The sequence below is a fragment of the Meleagris gallopavo genome, chromosome 11 (genome assembly GCF_000146605.3).
Source record: "Meleagris gallopavo isolate NT-WF06-2002-E0010 breed Aviagen turkey brand Nicholas breeding stock chromosome 11, Turkey_5.1, whole genome shotgun sequence".
Taxonomy (NCBI): Eukaryota; Metazoa; Chordata; class Aves; order Galliformes; family Phasianidae; genus Meleagris; species Meleagris gallopavo.
The window spans coordinates 11,632,761-11,653,258 of NC_015021.2; the positions used below are offsets into that span (position 1 = coordinate 11,632,761).

A 20,498-nucleotide genomic window follows, 5' to 3' on the forward strand; every position below is an offset into this window, starting at 1 on the left:
GATGTTTTTTGCTCAAAGGAAAACCTCAGCTCCTGGTATGTAAGAAGAGTCTGAAGAGCAGGCTGCAAAAATCAGCAGCCCCATGGTGTTAGTTCTCAATAGGCTGTGGAAGAGAAGGCAGGTGTTCCGAAACAGCGCACCCAGGAGTCACTTAGCAGAGTGGATGCTCCTGGGAGAAAGAACAATATATTTCTAAACAAAGAAATTTGTACTGACAGATTCAAAACTGCTTTCCCCAAACCAGCTCTTTGGCACAGAGGGCAGTCTGACTCTGATGTAAAACCATGTGTCTGCACAGTCACATGCATGAAACTACTGTCAAAATTAAAATGGGGTGGTTGTTAGGAAGGCATATGGCATCCATTTTCTCTCCTTTCAGTCATCTCCTTGGATTTGTTCTCTTTTTCTGAACCTGAGCAAGTTCAGACAACCAGCTGCAGGAAACTAAGTACATATTTCCACTGCATTCAACAACACTTTCTGTGTAAGACTTGTCTACTCTTTAGTGCTGAGAAATAGAGACTGGTTTGGAGCTTTTCCTCAGCTTTCCAGAGGAGTTCTTAAGAGTGGACAATGAATTCAGGCCCGGCTTTGTAGCTGTAAGCACTGTAATTGGAAAACACCAACTTTCCCAGTGTAGAATCCTTTGAAAAGTATTGCGATGCTAAGTAAAAAAAAGCCACGCTCCAAGAAACTTTGTTAAAACATCAGTTATCAGAACCAAAATAACCAACAGGAGAGGCACAGGTAAAGAACAGAAAGGCTTTATTCTATGAAACATCATCTTATTGTTGTCACCGTACTGGGAAAATTGCTGTGATCTCAGTTCAGGTAATATGCAGGAGAGGTGACTCCCTGTATCCAGGGTCATTATGTATCAGTACCACAGAGTTGTGGCACATTCTTGAACAGATTTTGATTTCTAAAACCATGACTGGATTGTTACTTCTTCTCTTTTGTACATCCCCCTTTCGCTTCCTTGTTTTACAACAACTCCATGGCAGACCTATCTCCCCAGCATTATTCAGCACTTCTGTTCTGTTATTTGTTTCCTAGCCAGGCCAAAAAAAAAAAAAAAAAAAATCTTCCTTTCAAAAAAACATTTTTTCAGCATCAAGTTTTCATCAAAAGGACAAATGTGTTGCAGTGAGAGACTGGGAACAGCAGCACTACCTTGCCACAGAAGTGCCCTTTATAGACTGAGGATCCAAAATTACAGTGTAACCACATTCATCCCAATTTTCTATTTTTCTTATCATTTTTCTTACTCATTTCTAGGAACAGGCACGGTCAGAAGCAGCTCTGTTTCAGTTATCATCTCAGCATAAGATGCTTTTTTACCAGCAAGCACATGCACAGATCCAAACCGCAAGTATTATCCTCTCAGTGTCATTCTCATGAGCAAACAGTGGCTTCCCATAAACACCTGTAGTGCTTCACATTCTGAATGCCTGGTGCTGTAAGGATTTTATTATGTACTTGAGAATAGTTACAGGACTCTTAGTACTGCAAAAGGTAGGAGATCTCATCATACGTGTGCTTCTGGTTCCTCTCCCTTCCACATGATATGTTTTTTTTAATAAGATCTGAACAGAAGAGCATGGTCTGTGTTAAAGAGAAGGAAAAAACAACCAGCATTCTCCATAGCTTGGTCAATAATTAAAAAGAAAAAAACAAATAGTGGTGTGCATGTTCAAGTGCATACATTAACTATTAACAATGGAGGAGCATAATTAAAAAAAATTCTGTAACTTACACTGAATTAAAAAAAAATACTTTTTTCCTATTCAGCTCCAAAGAAGGTATTGTAAATATTGCCTTGAATTTCAGCAAGTTACCTTATTCTCCATCTTCTGGCTTCAAATAACATTTGAAAAAAGCAAAGTCAAATACGGTTTTTTGACAGGAGGAGGTCTTATTTCACAGCAAACTGTAGTTTCCTTGTTCTGCTGGGACTCTTCCTGCACCCCCATCCCATCTGCCCTAAGCACGCCTCCTTTGCTGCCCCAGGGCAGCCCTGGATAAAACTGGAGCACAGCTGCTGTCCTCCATTGTGTGCCATTCCATAGGCTCCAAAAGGGGCAGAAGTGGGGTGCAGCTAACACAGAAAGGTGAGCATTACCAGTGTTATTTTATCTGATTAAAAAAGGCCAATATAATATCTAATAACTAACTTCAATTTGTTGGCAGGCATATCATTGGTCTTTACACTAGAAAAAATCCTTCTAGGGTAAGTCTGCTTAGCCTCACCTGGAGCAGTTTGACAGCAAGCATAAAGCATCTATAAGCTACAAACCATCAGGGAGACCATTTGAACTGAAAACCCCAAAAGGGAGAAATACCTCAGTTGAAAACTCATGCTCATAAGGTCAGAGCTTGATATCCAGCCTCTCCCATCTGCACAGTTTTCCCTACGGAGAGGGGAGATTGGCCTTTCCTCTGCCTTTCTGCAGTTACCTGTTCTGGCACCCACGAGCAATGTGTGCATGGTGGTGCTGATTCGTTTACTCACTTTGTCACCAGTACCAGCACTGCAAATTTAAGGGAGTGTTGCTGCTTCTTTTTATCATGTTCTCTAAGAGTCTGGGCTAAAGACTTGGGCACTGCCCTGAAGAAGTTTGAATTCTACAACTGATGTATTTTAGAATCCCCCAGGACATTTACATGATGTATAAAACAATATTTTGAGACAAATATCTAAAAGTCAGGGTTCTCTTTAGGGGGAAGTTCTTACAGCACACAACATCTGTATAAAAAAAAACAGGAGGCAGAAACAACCCCAACCTGGATGTCTAAAGAAGCAGTGCATACAGGGCTATCTTTCACTTCAGAAATACCAGTTGGGTGCCTGTATTTCAACTCTTCCAAGTCTCTGTGTTCCAGGGAGCAGACAATAATCCTACAGAATGAGGGAAGGAGGGTTTGAGGATTTTTAAGTTCATATGACTACTGCAGCATCTTTAAAAATTAACACATGAATTATAAAAAAAAAAAGAAAACAACAAAACCAATCGGCTCAGGGTAACTCATCCTTGGAGCAAAATGTTTTCTTGTCAGTGGATTAAAGGAAAACAAATGCAACTCAAATATTCAAAAATTCCAAAATCAAATTTGGAGTAATGTGTGAGAAAAGAGGATGATGAAAAGACTGAATGTGAACTAAAGCTTAGGATCGAAGAACTCCAAAGTTTTTTATTCATGTGACAACACCTGTGTTTGAAGAAAAATAAAGTTAATGAAATGTATGTGATGAAAAGCTTCCAAGCTGCCACAGATTCTTCTACAAACAAACAAAAACACATTCATGAATCAGAGAACCACAGCAGTGGTAAGGCCCTACCGGCTTTGCAGATGGACTTGAGCTTTGAGCAAAGAAGGCAGGAGGGCACTTTTATTTCCAGTCAGATGGGCTGCGAGGAATGGAACAGTCAGATCCAATGTTCTGCTCCCTCTGTAGGCATTTGTATTTGGGACGGGCATTTACACAGATTGTGGCAGATTTACATGAAGTCAAACCCTCAAAAGTTGGGTGACAAATGAAGACAGGAAACAGATGAAATAACGCTGGATTTGATTTAAAAAATAAAAATAAAAAAAATAATCAAGGGCATACTGAATCAACCCGAAAAAAAAACTTGCTGATGAAACAGCATCCCAATGGAAAGCACAATTTGGAGCCTTTTAAAATCACCTGGCAAAATTAACTCCACCAGTGGGGGCGAGGGCTTAGGTTCTAGCCAACAGCTCACTGGGCTGCATTTTCCAGGCTCTCAAGTAAGATCTGAGGCTAACACAGGATCTTCGTTAGTGGTGGAGGCAGCAACAGCTGAAGGAGCAGGCTGGGGTTTTCCAGTGGATTTTGAAGTTTTGTTTCCAAAATGCTGAATTCCATCATGGGCTCTTTCATCTCCACCACAGGTGCAAAAGAACAGTAATGCTAATTCCAGCAATCCAGATCTTATTTCATATGCAGAAATTAACCCAAAGGCAAGTAATAAAAATGCATACATCATCCCATTCAATTATTCAGCAGTTTTGCAGACATACCAAGAAAAAAAAAAACCAAAAAAAAAACCTAGCTTTCAATATAAAAATTGTCTATGAAACAGTCTAACTTGAATTTTTCTCCAAGGATCATAATTCCACATGTGCTGCTGCATCTGTAGAAGAGGAGAGAAGAATAAGTACTCCATTCCAGCTTCCTCAGTCTGCAGATCAGTTTGAAACTTGACATTTAAATCCCAGACTCTTGTTATTTGCAAGATTACCAGTGACTGAAGAACCACTCCTACTCACTGTGTATAACAGCACTTTGTACAGGCTAAGGTAAGGCCTGGTTTGTGACACTGCATAACTGAGGATCTTTAATGGAACTGAAAAAAGGGTGAAACATTTCTTGTTCTCTAGGTCTCAGCATGGAGTTAAGTTACACCTGCCTCACTTAGCAAGGTGCTTCTGTCCCACTGAAATATGCAGGTTACTTAAAACATCCTCCATGCAAGCCCTTGCATGGTGCAGGCTTACAGCAAATGTGTGCGAGGGTTTATTCCAGTCCAAACAGGTAGGAGGAAAGTCAGAAAATTAGGAAAACAGCCAGAAACATTACCTTGTGTGTGTTGTCCTAACGTCTGAGCTGGTGTTCCTGTTTCTTTTTCTTTCTGGAAAAGGTTATACAGCTGTTTGATTTCTTGATCATAGTCCTGCCACTCTGGAACAATACGCATTGCTGCCTGCAGCTTGGGCTCTTTGGTCATTGGGTTATTACACTGCAAAGAAAGCATACAAACTGTTCAAACACTTCATGTATAAATAAGCTTTACTTACAGAATGGAGGGATGCTTCCCCCTAGTGGAACTGATGGATTGTTGGGGAACACTTACTACATGCCAGTATTTTAGCTAGACTAGAGTGTAAATTCACTTTTCAAGCTCATAACGTTCTAGGTAAGAAAAATATGCAGAAGAAAAGGGGGAAAAAAATGAAGCATTGAAAACATTAAAGAAACCACAGAAGGTAAGGCATCTACATCTGGGGAAGTGCCTCTGAGTTGGTCACAGCTTCTTATGAGACACAGGAATGAAGGAGCCATGCTATACTTACCAGATCAATGGTTTTTGCTCTCTTCTTTGAGGAATCATCACACCATGTTTCACACCAAAGCCACTCCTGTGGCAGTGATTTGATCGGCACCTGGTGGATCATGTTGTTGGGCAAATCCTGCAGTGAAGAATAAGACTGAGTAGCAGTTTCCAACATGCAGGGCAGGTGGTGAACAACTGTCCCACCAGGCAGCACTCAGAAGTTTTATAACTTCTGAAAATAGAGGGCTTTTTTTTCCCCAGAACAAACGAATAGCCATCTATCAACTTTCATTCTAAACAAAGTCCCTTGGAAAAAAAAAGAAATTAATAATACAAAGTAAGTTAATCTTTGTTGAAAATGAGGTTGTTAGTAAAAGGGATTAAAGTTGTAACATGAATCCAGTGTCACACCTGTACTGGAAAAGCTTGGAAGACCGTTCTCGAGTGAATAAAAGCACTGTGTTACTTTTCCTCATGTGACAGTACAAGCCTTATTTCCACATATCCAAGTCAGTACACAGCAAAGCACTTGGGGCCAGACAGCTCACGAAGCAAGTATTCAGCTGTGCTGTGTATTTGTCTTGGAGTACACCAGAGAAATGGACAGTCTGAAGGCATGTACGAGAAGGTGTTTCCACATGCCATTTGCAGTTGTCTTGCATGCTTATCCAACTCATTTGAAGGCAGGGAGTTATGGGGACTGCCACTGGAATTGGGCAGTGGCAGAAGTTTGGCCAGGAAAGGAGACGTCCTAACCTGCTATCAGGTCACAATAAACATGTACATACATACATGCAATAAACACACACCTGATCAAGGTTAGACAGACTGTTAGGATCCTGACTGAGGCCCTGGTATTGTCCTCGGAGGCGGTCTCCAGCTGCTATCTTTCTGAACTTCTTCAGATCCACAACATACAGAGCACTGCATGGAGATAACACAATTAGCAGTGACATTTGACTGATGGGTAAATTACCAAAGCCTCAGACTCTGAGACTCAATACATCAAAACAATTTGATATACTGCCACCAAGAATTATCTAACACTAGGCAGAAAAGCAGTTCTAACTACATGGAACACACATAAAATTACTTGACAAATCTATCTTAGCTTTGCTGTCATGCAGTCACTTCTTCCAACGTTTGTTATTATCAAATGAAGACGCCTGTTTAGTTAATGTTTCAGTTCTTCATCTGTAAAAGCTGAATCACACTGAAATTACCTTCAGTGCCCCTAGTGCTTCCAACTGGACCAGAGGCAATGGAAACTTAAAGCAGTAGGGAGCAAAAAGCGGTTCAAAGCAGTGTTGTGTACCTCAGCTAGCTCTCTGCTGACTCTAATTAGTAACAAAAGTTTTCCACTTCCATTTTGAGGAGACAAACATAAGTAACTCTTCAGTACCTGATGTGGTATTTCCTTCCAGCCAAGTGACTTGCCCAGTATCCCGACTTCCAGAACCTGTAGCCATCCATCTCTCTTCTACTGTCACAGAACGGAGTATATCCATAAGGAGCACCATCTAGATTGAAATCTCTTAATTCCTTTAGATCTGTGCGCACAATCTGAAGCAAAAGGATATTTTATTTGTCAGAGCCTGTCGGGCTATTCTGATAAGCTAGTCAGGATTTAATATGAACCAAGTAGCTAAAGGGAGAATCACCTCTTACTCTGACATCTGCATTAGCACATATATAGTACAAAAACAAGACACCAGAGGTGTTCCCTCTCCCATTGGAGTTGGACCAACTGAACTGGAGCTTCAAGTACTCCGATAGGGGTTTGCTGGGAGCTGAGGTGCCACGTTATTGCTTAGAAAGCAGCTGTAATTTTCACTATAAATGAGTTTTGCTATGATCCTTTGTTTCCTTTCCTCTTCAAAGTCTGAAAACCTTTCATGGATGAATGTTTTTAATGTCTCTCTGATGCACATGCTGCAGCTGTATACTACTCTAAAAGTTCTGGTTGAAACAAACTTTATTAATATATCTTGTATAAACAGAGGAAAAAAAACCAACAATGTACTAACAACAGCATAGCTTGGAATTTATCCTAGGTCATACTTATGCTAAAGCTACAATGGTTCTCAACTGACATGGGATCACATTGTCTACATGCCAGAATGCCTAGGGCATTTTATATTTATGTATTAATAATCTGTACTTCACAATTTCATATATGTTTAAAGGAGTGTTTTTGGCAGTTCTCACTGCACACACATCTCCTGTTTTCAAAGTGTTTGGGCAGTAAGCACAGACAAAACCACCCTGACACTGCTTGCTTTGCAGCATGGCACAGCTTTGTGCACAAGGGAACTGCCTTCTGGCTCCTCTGAAAGCCATTCAGATCTGGCCAAGCTAAAATCCAGCAGGACTGGGAGGAGGAAAGTGTCTGGGAACTGAGGAAAACACTGTGTGTGGTAAGTGACCTGCAGACTTGGGGAACAGGGCTGGAACTGCACAAGTGTCAGGACGAGATGGAATCTGTTTGGCAAACTAACTGGAATCACAGCAGCAAATGAGAGAGGAGCCAAACAAAAGTAAGAGACAGGCCAACAAAACCAAGCTTTGTGGGAACATGCCGGAAAACAAGCACTCGCTGAAGCATGCTAGAGTTACAAAATCAGCATTCAGTCATGCCTGCAAAGTGCTCACACTTGCAACTTTTGTAATACAGAAATTGAATTCTAGAACATATTATTCCTAGAGGGGAAAAAAAGGAAAAGATCAAGTAATTTCACCCTGAGTTACCTGATCAGCATCCACAAATAAGATTTTATCAACAGCTAACGGGAAGAGCACGTCCAGAAAGAGGATCTTGTAACCCCAGATGATTCGCTGTTTCTCTGTTTGCTGGTGAAGCCAGCGTGGCCATTTGTACTGGACAAGCTCGTACTGGAAGTTGTACTTCTTTGCCATATATGGGATGAACTCCTGCAGAGAGAGGGGGGAAAAAAAGGAGCTTATCTCAGTTCTTTGCTCTTCCACTGGAAAAAGAAAAGCACATTACAAGAGGTAGACTCCCATCCCATAATAAAACATTAGGAAAGAACTGGGAGAAATGCTTTACTAGAACAACGTGGCCCACTGTCAAATGAGGCAACGTTCTCATCTGCGAGGCTTCGTCCAACACCAGGACAGCACAGATGTTGCTGAGACACTGGCAGAACACAGCTGCTTGCAAGGACGGGGAACCACAGTGCTGCACCTCCCAGGAGCAGTCACAGCACAGCCCACAGCTCTCGCAGCACCACAGGCACTGCTACTTATTTCCCCCTTGAGCTCATAAGCAGGTGAGTTTCTGTAACACTGCTACCTAGTATTAAGTGTTGGAATTTGCTAATTTTTGACATACAGTTTTGTCGTTCATTTACCTCTGCATTCTGTGTTGAATTCTGCCATTTGATTCATGAGGAATCACAGATACTTGATAAATATTTCCAGGTGTATTCATCCAGAGCCCGAGGCACTCTAGCATGCACTGCTTATGTACTGTCATCCATCTGAATATGTGCTTTTAACATCTCTTTTAGGGACTCTCCCATACCTGGTTACAGCCCTTATTTCCCCTGCTAAGTATTTTCCTATGCTCTTTCATCCCTCATGTATCAGACACAAGTCTATAGCCCTGATTTCCATCTTAAAATCTGCACCTTTATCACACAAATCACAACAAAAAAAAAAGTTGAAACCCAAGCATCACTTTCCAATCACATGCTGTTCTCTTCAGTAGTTATCCTTGGCACAAGTCCACTCTCAGCCAGACTTTCTTCTAAAAGACAGTTTGATACTTTGTGAAAACAGAAGGTACACAGACAGGTAACTGCACACATGGTTAGATAATGGTATGATGCACAACTTGAAACATTTTTATTTAATACAGAATATGTTTCTAATTAGTAACAAACCTTGAACATAGGTGACAAGTAGTTCTTCAGAAACCAAAACTTTAAGGGAGTCTTGGTGTGTTTCAGCACAGACAACATCATTATGCTATCAAGAGAAAAAGATAAAACATTTGGAGGAATAGCTACCACATGCTAGAGATCAGCTGCAAACAGATCATAAATTGCCATTTCACATTATTACATCAACTGTGGTATGTCAGATTCCTGAGCTCAGTCTGTGAAGAGGTGGGCAGCTTCAGCCTATCGCATATTGCTGAACTCTAGCAAGAATAAAAAAACCTGCTGGCTTTCTGAATCTGCTGACAACACAATTTCACGTTCTTTTCCAGAATCTGAGACACTTAACTACGACTTACACATTCTTAACCAAACATTTCTATCCAAATTTTTTTGTGCGAGAAACTCCTAGGATAGACTGAATTTGCTAGATAGTGTATTGCTATGCTGAATCTGAATACTATGCAGACAGAAGTTCCTGTTGTCAAGGACTTCTGCGCTGCTGTGATTGTGGTTTGGGTTTTTTGACTGAATGGTTTTTGTTCGGGTTCTGGTTTTGTTTGATTTTAAATATTCTTGCAAATCCTACTCTTTTTACTTGTAAACAGCAGAACACATTCCCCATTTGAAGCCCCAGAGTATCAATTCTGAACTGACCGTAGGAATCTTTCGTATAAATGTCCTGAAGCCACAGAGAATATATTTAATACATCATCTTTATCCTGCTTCACATCTTCATTCTTTTGTCCTCCTGTGAATCCCCTGAAAGGACAAATGTATTCATGAAAGACAAGATAACAAGGCCTAGAAGGAGTACAACAGACTATAAATTACTACAGTGCTGTTTGGCATCCCTCTCCCTGGTCTGAGCATCATGATCCACAAGACGGAGCAGTGCAGACACAAACGTGGAAGCCTACTAGATTAACGTGGAAGATGCCTGGCTGAGCTGCTGTTCCTGGAAACAAGCAATGCTTTCAGACTTCCCTGTAGCACATGTGGTAAGGGAACACAAGCAGTGGTAATTCATCTCTCTAGAAACTAAGGCGTCTTATAGAAGATACAGTTCCAATCAGTCAAGCACTAAGTTCAAGCTATTCTAATAGATGGCTATGGAGTATCACAGACCCATCTGTATCATCAGAAGAACAAACAGCTTTCCAGTTCAGCAGACTTGCAGGTGATTACTGAATTCATTTTTACCATTTGAGAGATTCCCAAAATCCAGATTCGTTCTCACTGGTGCCGTCACTCAGTAGATCTTCGTTCATCATGTCCAGTTTTTTCTGAACCTGTGAAAGCGTAACACTGCTTGAGAGAGTAGAATTAGATACTGGGCAAACAGCTCTGGAGCACTTTTAGCCTCAGTTTGAATTGTGTCCACTTAGCTGCTATGTAACCTAAGCTGTATGGAGAAACAGCTCAGCAGGGAGCTGACATCAGACACTGAAGGCATGCTAGTCTAAATGGGTAAAAACACTTTGCTCAGAGGTATTTAGGGATCATCCTTGATGAAGGAAACTGACAAAGAAGCAGCTCAAACAAAGCAGCAACACAGTCCAAAAAAAACAAATAAACAAACAAAAAAAAAACCCAACAACCCAAACCAAACACAACACCTCAGTACTGCTTTGTGTGTTTCTAAGAGGTGTTACTGGACACTTGAGACTCCACAGCAGGTAAGCAAGGAAGGCAGGAAAAAAAGCAAACCAACAGGAAAACATCTCAGAATTACTCTAACATAATTAAATCCTGTGGGTTAGTATGAGCCAGAAGTGGCACAACCATCATAAAGCAACCCTGACAGAAGAGTAAATTTATAATTTTCCTTTGTTTTAAAAAAAAAAAATACATATATGTATGTATTTGCACCTCTTATATCAGATTGACAGAAAATGTATTACCAGGTGAGTGAATTTTATCTGTAACTGAAAAAATACTGGCTCAGTGGATACTCTGAGTGTTTACCACTTAATAAAGGACTTAACAAGACTGACAGGTTTTCTCTTATGTCACAAGCACAACTGAGCCAGTAAGATGTGAGCATAACTGTTTCTCATGTGCATACAAAGAGCACAGCAGCTGCACCATTCTCTCCTGTATCAAAAGAAACAAACCCAAGTCTATAGAAAATTTCCTCCATTACAGATGCTGTAATGTGAACTTTGCCAACTGGATCTAATTAAGCCTGCAGGAAGGCATCATCAGGCCCTCAGTTTCTTCCCCCAGTACAGCTCAAGCAGTCTGTTTTTAAAGAACAGCTCTACGTTTTTAAACTCACCTTCACTTTAATAATTTTACTCTTGAAGTTGTTGAGAACGACAGTAACTTCATCAGCTTCAGGTGGAGAGTCTGTGCCATCGTGGCTGAAAATACATTAAAACACATTACTACAAAGTAGGAATAAGTTCTTTATGTCTTCTACATGTTTTTCTACACACTATTAAAGCTGAGCATTGTAGGACAGGTTTGAGCTGGGACAAAGAAGTAAGAAATACAGACATGTTCCAATACATACTTAAACACAGACTGGGTTTGGTAAAGGAATGAATTTCCTTCATCTCACACACTTTATGCACAGTACAAAATGCAATCTGCCACCAATTCACTGCATGTGGGCAAGTGAACTGTTAGATTCACATGTAATGGTGCCAGTATGATTTAGAAGTTTTCCCAAGAAAGAGACCAAAGTATTTCTTGTACTGTCCCACCTGTAGATCCTGTAGATATCTTCAGATCTGCCCTTCCTGAGCCTTAGTGTCCATGCACCAGGATTCGCCTTTAACTGGAAGTAACCCTGTAAAGAGAAGAGAATATCTGTCCATTTCCAGAAAACACAGACAAGTTTGTAAGTCGTGTATTTTGTCCCACTGATTTGTATTTGGGAATAGTTACTTGTAACCCAGCTGATTAATATAAACACAAGGACCTGAAACCCTCTGAACTGGGAAAAACAAACCCTACATAACCCCAAAACTTCCATCTTTTTTCTTAAGAACCAAGCATTAAAACATCCATCACAAAATCTCTCTCCTGAAGAACTACAGTGTAATACTCCAGTAGGAGTTTACAATGCTAAATTCCATCAGAGGAACATCTCTGCTTGGAATAAAGGCTGAGGGAGTTGGGCTTGTTCAGCCCAGAGAACAGAGGGCTCCAGGGAGACCGCAATGCAGCCTTCCAAAACTTAAAGGGAGCTCATAGAAAAACACAAGGCACGTTCCTGGTCTCTCAGGCCCCTTCATACCCCTTCATAGTACAGACTGTGAGGAAGAGGATTAGTAGATACAGCACTGTACGCCATGATACACACACTTCAGCTTATCTAATGAGAAAAAACCCACCTCCAAGTCATCAAGCACATGGAATGTGTTCATACAAAATAAGGCTCACCTTCCCTTTCATAGTTATCAATATCACATCACTATAGAATACAACTTGGCTATGAAAAAGCAAGAAGAAATACAAAACTAAGTGAAAGAATTTTAAAATAAACAGAGGAAGCATACATTTTTTCCTTACTTGCTCTGTATGTTGTATAATGCATTTAAAGATTAAAAAAAATAGACAGTTTATTTCAGTTTTTCACTAATACTATCTATAAAGAAGATATCCCAATGGCTAACTTCCCTTGCCATAATTTCAGTCCACGACCTCTCACAGACCAGTGTGGATTAAAGACAGCTGCAGGGAACAATCATGTACCTGGACTGCTGACTCTTTTCCCCAACTACATTAAGAATTTCCTGTCCTTTCATACTTCCTTTGTTTTCTACAACACTGACCAACTGAGGAACAACGTGGTTCTGATACATCTGCCAGCAACTGGGGGATGTCAGTAATGTCATGTAGCCACAGCCCACATACTTGGAGGTACTTAATGCTTTATGCAGGTGGTTGTGCTGACTGCAGAAGCACAGTTCTGCGCTGCCAAATGGAATCATTTGCTTACCAAGTTGGCCATAACAATGGTATCCACGATGACAGGATTGGTTGAGGTTCCCAGGGTAAACTGGAGGCCCCGAGGTGGCTGCCCAGTGGTGATATCGTAGCAGTGTCCTTCCAGAAGCAGATACTCCAACTCATATTCCGCAGCAACAACGTTATCCACCTGTAAGGAGAAGATATTGCTGAACTCAGCAGTAGCACAGAAGTGCAATTTATTTTAGTGATCCAGTTACTCTACAAGATATAGTAGATATAGCAATTAACTAGCACTTACTTTACTTCACCAGAGAAGTACTATTGGAGGAATACCCAGAAAACCTCAAAGATCATGGCTCCATTGAGCATGCATTGTTAAGGCTGTTCCTGATCTCTGGTTCCTGACGGGTTGGATGTCAGGTTAAGAAAGGGAAAGACTGTTGCTCTATTTTACAGTTCTTTTCACATTTATTGTGGATTTACTCAATAGGTTGGTACTCAGGATAGTGCTTTGAGCATGCCTGCAGCACCTACTGCCCCCTCTCTCAGGCTTTCAACTCATCTAAATGGAGGTGGGTGCTATCCAGAGGCCAGCTAAATAATGGCTTACTTCAAGGGAAGAGTATTTGGTCACCTCCTTAAGTAATTCACTTCACACCCTGAAGCCCAGCATTTTCTACTTCTCATCACATGTGGATTTCTAACTTTCAGCTGTGTGTTTTCAGTGCACATCATTACATGCCAGTGTAGTGCATCTGTAACCACTTTGCAGCCCACTACCTGTAGAGCTTCAAACAACTAGTAGAGACCAGATTGTTAACAGCAAGAAGTTAATAATTAGCACTAACTTATCTATCCTACTGAAGATGAAATGAGAACCATTGACTTGTACGTACAAATACTCCTCCCTTGTTTTTAAAATTGTTTCTGTACTAACCTCCAGCTCCTTGGTTTTTCTCAGAATTTTATCTTTCTGTACATGGGGCAGAAGCCCAGGTCAATATTATAAGGTCCAACTCATGGCCTGTTTTAGCAGCAGTCAGCTCCTAAAAGTACTGCAGAGCACATATCTGCTGCACCACTTCTACTGTTTTGTTGATACCACAAATCCTGTTGTGGAGCAAGCATTTTCTGCTGAAAGCCACGAAATGAAGAGGTAGTTAAAGCCTACTTGGTCACAAGAAAAGTAAGTGGGATTGGCTTACTAGAAACAAGATGCAGATCTTGTCTTCCATTAAGATATTAGCTGTAGCTCCAATAGGAACTACTTTTTTAAATTCATAAATAAAAATATTTAATGTTCAGAGTTTGTTTTTAACTCAGGACATTCTGAAATAACATTCTGAAATATATATGTACACACACAAACACACAAACACACACACACACACACACACACACACACACACACACACACACACACACACACACTGCATTGGTCACCCTGTGACACCCTCCAGGCATCCACGAGTAACTGAGGGCAGCAATTCGTCAGCAAGCTTTGGTTTATCTGCAGCCCTCCTCTAGAGTTTCTAGAGGTCTGCAACCGTGACAAGTGTTAAGATCAACTCCTTTGTGTTTATTAGTATTTTGAAATTCTAAAGTTCTTTCCAATTAGAAAAATAACCCCTGGAAAACCACAACATTTAAATGCAACAACAGTAACGTACTAATTTCATTTACCTCCTCTAAGTAAATATTGTCAAGGTCATATGGGGTCCTGACAGATTCCACCATCCAGCTCTCAGGAGTATTTAGGTTCAAAGTGAAAAGTGGAGACTGAGGCATATCCAAAAACTTGGCAATTGGTCCAGAAGCAAAGCTGTTATCTGCTGTGAAAGAAATTTCCGGCTCCAAGACGTAGCGATAAAAGCTGAAATTCCAGAAAGAAAAGATTTCAACGTACTTCTGCCAAATTTGGCTAATCCTTCATGCTTTGAACTTGCTGACAGCATCAGTTTTCCCAGAGCTCCAACGTCTCTAAGAATCACTGTATGGAATTTTTATTCCCTACTGTGTACAGGAGGCTTTGCCCAAAGCAACGTGCTTAGAACAAGCAGAATTTTCACCTCAGAGGACAAAGAGTGTGCACGGATCAGCCATAAGGATCAGTAAGTGATACAGCCCTGCTCATATACATAAAACCCCACCTAACTTGTAAACCAGCACCACTATCTGATACCACCCACAAATTCCTGGATTCTCTGTGGAAACTCATATTATTGTACTTAAACTGAAAGCAGTTACTGAGACCTCCTGATATTTCAAGGGGTTTAACTTACTCTCTTCTCTGGGTTGACTGTGTTTTGTTGTTGTTGCTGTAGCTGTTGTTATTGTTAATATGAGGTACTGTTTTAGTTGGTTGGTTGAGTTTTGGTGTGGATGGAATTTTTTTGGAGGGATGGAGAAGTGGGAGAATGGGAATTAAGGGCTTGAGAGATGCAGCCCAGCAGAGCTGTGGAACCTGGTGTAAGGGTGCTTTTCTCCACCAGGCTACGTTCCAACTTGTGACAAGGCTTCAAGATGGCCATTGCCAGCCTCACTACAATAAGCATATGCTTCTATTTCCATACTGCTCTTTTTTAGGTATCAGGTAGGTTGTTGCTGTGTTTTAACCCTGTAATGGCATTGCTTACCTTTTTAGAGGCATGTCAGAAAGTTTTGACTGACAGTTCATAAACACCCTTAGGTTCATGTTTATCAGTTGGTTCAAAACCTACAGTAAAAAGAAAGAAACATTCCTTAAAACTTTAACTAGGAAAGGAGACACGCAACCTGCTCATTCTCAAGCCTCCCTTTACCACACTCATCTGGTTGTAATTAGATCAGCCACATGCTCCCTCATTTGCAGGCATTCTTGTGGGGATGCAGAGACTTTCTTCCTCAAGAATAATGACTGCAAGCTAAGCTGTCAAAGTAGTAAAATTAAAAGCTAGATGCATGATTTTGTTAGTGTGATTTTGCAGAAGTGTGTATTTCAGCTGCATCATTAGAAGGCCACTGGTCACTACAGAGTCAAGAAAGAAGACAAACTTTTCAAAATTACAGAATTGGCAAAGAAAAACTGTTAAAAATTGTTATAAAACACATGACCACGCTGTATACATACCAAAAGTAATGGAGCAAGTCTTTGAGCATCTCTGGTAACAGGATCAACAATGGCCACAACATCAAAATATGTCTCTCCCTCTTTTGGTCTCAGTTTAACTGCACTAAACAGAAGAAAAAAAGAATTTTAAACTGTGAAATGAATTGAATAAACAAAAGAAAAACACCGTCCATCTCCTCTGAAGTCAAAGTACTTCCTAAATGCTGTGCACATTCCAAAACTGGACAGATAGGGACAAACACAAATATACATACACATGCATACAGATAAGAAGACAAACATGTATTCATCATGAAAACCGACCCCATTCTGAAAAGTGTTAGGGACCTCCTATTGCTGCTTGTGTTATTTTTGTAATGTTAAGTGTGATTTAAACACATAACAATGTTAAAAAAACAAGGAGAAGCATATTGCTTAGCAAGCAGCAGCAATCCTGTACCTGTATCGTTCTTCAAAAAATTGATATTCAATTCTTGCCTCTCCTTTTGGTTGAGCAGACAGAAGAGCATCCACTTTCATTACCAAGTCACTAGCACTGAAGGAAAAAAGAAAAAAAAGGTTTACAAATATTCAGAAAAATGCATGCATATGTCATGTTTCTGTCAACTAGCAGCAAAAGAGAAGGCTGAACTGAATTGAGAGACACAAGCTAACAGTTCTACTACCTCCCCACACAAGCATTTTCCATATTTATAATATATTGGCTTGAGAAACAGAAGCATGGAAATAGATAATTGGTGCTTCCAAAACCAGAAGTTTTGCCCAGAACACAGTGTTCTTACTATCCTCACCTTACTCTAAGGATTCTCTGAAGTAATTCTGAAGATTTAAACAAGTTTAAGACTTAATCTAGCACCGAGAATTTAAATGGCTTGCAGCCTTATCACTGAGAGTACCAAAGGGTTTGGCTGACACCCAAACTGCTCTCATTTTAGTGCTGCAGGCACTGCATCCCTCAGCCTTACTAACCTCTCTCAGGCCTATAAGAGATTCAGATCAAACCCTTGTTTCACAGCAGCCTTTTCAAACCATGGCTGTTAAGTACTAGGAAGCAACAGAGAAACTTCCAAGAGAAGGGGGTCCTATCATTAAGCCATAATTACCTCAGACAACTTCTTCCTCATTATTATTCCCATAATTTTTCAATCTAGTATTACGAGAATACCATATTTAATCTCAAAATGTAAAAGCTCTTGAAACTTCAATGAATATTGGTACATACACAATAGCTTTACTGAGAAGAATTCTGTATCAAAGAACCTTCACAGACAAGCACCATCACAAAAAGATGTAATGCTAAATAGGACGGAAATTATCTTCTTAGTGATAACCTCCATCCCCCAGCTCCCCTCCAGCACCCCATGCCCACAGACTTTGGATCCACAGACACTGGCATCCTTGATCCTGAAGACGTCTTTCTTTTGAATAGCTCCTCTATTGCAAGAATTATCAACAACTACAATTTTCATTATCACATCTTTTCCTCCTCTTTGGTTATTTCTCTTTAAGAAGTTAAAAGCAGTTTACACATTTCTGTAGCACTGGCAGTGAAATAAGTTATTATGTTTGATATTGATAGGCCAGCTGCAGTTAGCTGAACTGCAGGTATACTCAGAAAGCATCTCCTTCCTCCTTTATCTTCTTTTAAATAGGTAACAGTAATCCCACATAAGAATTACGAAACCCTGGCATGTTGGAGGAAGATGATTTTAAAACAGTGTGTCAGTTAAAACTTAGCTACAGGAAAAACCCACTAGAAGGCTGAAGGCTTTAATATTAACGAGCAATAAGCAAGCTTTCTCCAGGCTGCAGAAAGCCACATTATCAGGATAGCACCACTGTTTGTCAGCCTCTTCATGTTTACTTACAGATCTTCTTCAAATCCCAGCTGCTGAATCTGAGATTTGATTTTCTGTCCTGATGTCTTTAGGATGATATTCTCAAGGAGGTGGAAGTCATCCTGATTGAACATCTCGCCATCCTCTAATGGGCCAATTATCTTTTATACAGGGGGAAATAAAAGTGAGTTCAGCATTATTAGGTAAGAGCTGCAGTGAAAAAAAAAAAATCAAAGATGTATTAAATAAATGCTACAACTCAATCTTTATGGGTATCAGCTGTTCAGGTGATATTGTCAAAGGCAGCAAAGTTTAACAGATAATTCTATTTACAGTCATGAACAAAATACCCCAGATAAAGCCATAAAAACACGTCTAGAATTTTCAATGAATACCTGATTTGCATAAATATGGCATATTAAATTATATGTGCAGTATGTCTTGAAAGGTTAACAGAATGCCAGGCCAAAGGCAGTAGTCCAGCAAATCTCACTCCTGGGGCCTTCAAAAGCCTAAAGTTCTACCTAGGCAACCCTTGCTACTTGGCCACTGAGAGAAAAAGAATGCCACAACTCCTCACTTGAATTTTTTAATCCATTAAAGTATACAGCAGCCACGGAACCTGCCTTCTCCTCCCTGCCCCTAATAAACAAACACATGACAGAAAAAAACAAAACTGATTACTGGCAGTGAAATACTGCCGTTAAATAAATCTGCCTAAATCTAAGTGGCTCTTGTGAAAAGAGCCAGTGGAAGAAATTAAGGCACCAATATTCAGTTCAATGCCCAATGAACTGAAGCAACACAATTAAATTTATCGTCCTTTCTGACTCCTGGACTCAATTCAGTGACAGCAGGAGCTCAACTGCTACCGACAGATCTGAATTTGTATGCAACACCAACTAATGGCTCACAGTACCAAGAAAAGGTCACTGCACATCTGAACAAATAACTGGGTAGCAAGCCAGTGACCTGAAGAAGGCAAGCTCCCCACATCCCATCCCTAGGTCTGAACACATATCTGATCCCTGCTGCTCAAGGCCTGTATCTTTCCCACAAGTGGAATCTGTTTCACCATCTGATCTCACCCTTCCGTTGCTGATCACAGCCCTCTGCCCCCTCTTCAGCTTGAGAACGTCTCTGCAATATATAGCATGGGACAGAATGAAATCCACTTTGGGAGATTCAAAGGCTTCCTTAAAAATATTGGTATCCATACCCTGAAAGAAAAAAATTCTTGTCACTGAAATGTAGAAAAAAAAATACACCTCTGAACACATTTTAAAATATATCTTTGTTTGTTTGTTTGTTTCCACGTAAGAACATCTGAAAACCCAGCTAAAATTTACCCCCAGGCCCCTCGTCCTGGTGGTCTTAAACCCAGTTCTTGCCTGTCAGTGAAAGACCCCAACCCTACTCGTTGTTGCTATTCAGACCACTTGTTCCATTCATTTGTTCTGAAGTGATTCTTGCCCAACCTCTTAAACCTAGTTTGAGGAATGTATTTTTCCTCTCCTGTTTAAAGAGATTATGAGATTGAAGTTCTCCCCGAAATCCCAATAACTGACCCACTCAAATAGATCCCTTAAACTGCATTCCCTTGACTTTTTAATGATGTATAGCTTTGATGTGTATGAGGATTTACTCCATTTTCAGATGGACAGTTATATTTCGAGTGAGTCACACCTTCAGAGAACACTCCATTGTTACTTTATCTTTTGTAGTACAAACATGTTACACTAAGAAATTCATGGTAAGAACCAATACCCTACCTTTGTAAACACAAACAGCCATGCTTACCCCAACTGCAAATTCTAAGATGTCAGCTCCTGCCTCCAGTGCCTTTGCAATTTCTTCTTTTGCCATTTTGGTGATGAAATTCTTGGCATTATTTGATGTCTGTGTCTGCAGAGCTGCCCATATGGCCTTAGCGACAATGGTGTTGCTGCTGTTTGGCTCTTCACTAGGATTATTAATCATGCTAATTCGAACATTATTGCTGGATTTCTGTATTTAACCAAATATGAATTAGGAAAGTTTCAGGTTTTGCTTTAAATGAGAAGAAAGAAAAAAAAAATCTATAATACAATGAACTCCATTGTTTAACTTCAAGTTTACCTACAGGTACCACTGTGCCAAGTGTCTTCTACATAATACTGTCCTGCATAAGAGAGATTGGACCACAGCCAGCACTCAGAGAGCTGGCAGAAGAGTGATCTAGCTATGGATTTGTGTGACTCAGTTACCTTCCTGGAACAAATGGGACAGAGCAGAGAACAGTGCTCACGTTAATCTCCAAATAAAAACAGAGATTTTCCATTTAGAACCAGGAGCTTAAAAGAACATCTTTTCTTTACTGTATTAGAGAAAGGCCAAGAAGAGAAAGTTGGGGATGTGCCAGCTCTCATAAACAAGATGAAGCTGGAAAACAAAGAACTGATCTCTCCAGGGTCACACAACAGGAAGAAGCACAACTTGTGTTTTTCAAGCCTCTGTCTACTGCTTTATTATTGCTGCTAAGTGGTGCAAGTGAAAATACCACCTACCTGATGTTTAATGGCATCATACAACAACTGCCTCCCTGAAGGTTTATCAAAATCACCAACAATCCAAAAAGTCACCGGTCTAACAAAAGAATCATCTG

The 20,498-nt window shown here is 40.3% G+C and overlaps 1 protein-coding gene across 1 annotated transcript in view; it reads right to left on the reverse strand.

The window, feature by feature from the left end:
- Positions 1–748: 748 nt before the first annotated feature.
- The window catches only part of UGGT1 (UDP-glucose glycoprotein glucosyltransferase 1), a 20,963-nt gene continuing 1,213 nt past the window's right edge, over positions 749–20,498 (reverse strand). The window contains exons 2-21 of the mRNA XM_010716726.1: positions 20,401–20,495; positions 19,655–19,861; positions 18,943–19,074; positions 17,885–18,015; positions 16,456–16,551; positions 16,017–16,119; positions 15,544–15,623; positions 14,591–14,780; positions 12,936–13,094; positions 11,695–11,780; positions 11,265–11,349; positions 10,187–10,275; positions 9,641–9,745; positions 8,987–9,071; positions 7,830–8,012; positions 6,484–6,644; positions 5,891–6,005; positions 5,101–5,217; positions 4,607–4,766; positions 749–4,160 (exon numbers count right to left, since the gene is read on the reverse strand). Of these exons, the coding sequence (XP_010715028.1) occupies positions 4,135–4,160; positions 4,607–4,766; positions 5,101–5,217; positions 5,891–6,005; positions 6,484–6,644; positions 7,830–8,012; positions 8,987–9,071; positions 9,641–9,745; positions 10,187–10,275; positions 11,265–11,349; positions 11,695–11,780; positions 12,936–13,094; positions 14,591–14,780; positions 15,544–15,623; positions 16,017–16,119; positions 16,456–16,551; positions 17,885–18,015; positions 18,943–19,074; positions 19,655–19,861; positions 20,401–20,495 (2,405 nt within the window). The 3' untranslated portion in view covers positions 749–4,134. The remainder of the gene's footprint in view (positions 4,161–4,606; positions 4,767–5,100; positions 5,218–5,890; positions 6,006–6,483; positions 6,645–7,829; positions 8,013–8,986; positions 9,072–9,640; positions 9,746–10,186; positions 10,276–11,264; positions 11,350–11,694; positions 11,781–12,935; positions 13,095–14,590; positions 14,781–15,543; positions 15,624–16,016; positions 16,120–16,455; positions 16,552–17,884; positions 18,016–18,942; positions 19,075–19,654; positions 19,862–20,400; positions 20,496–20,498) is intronic.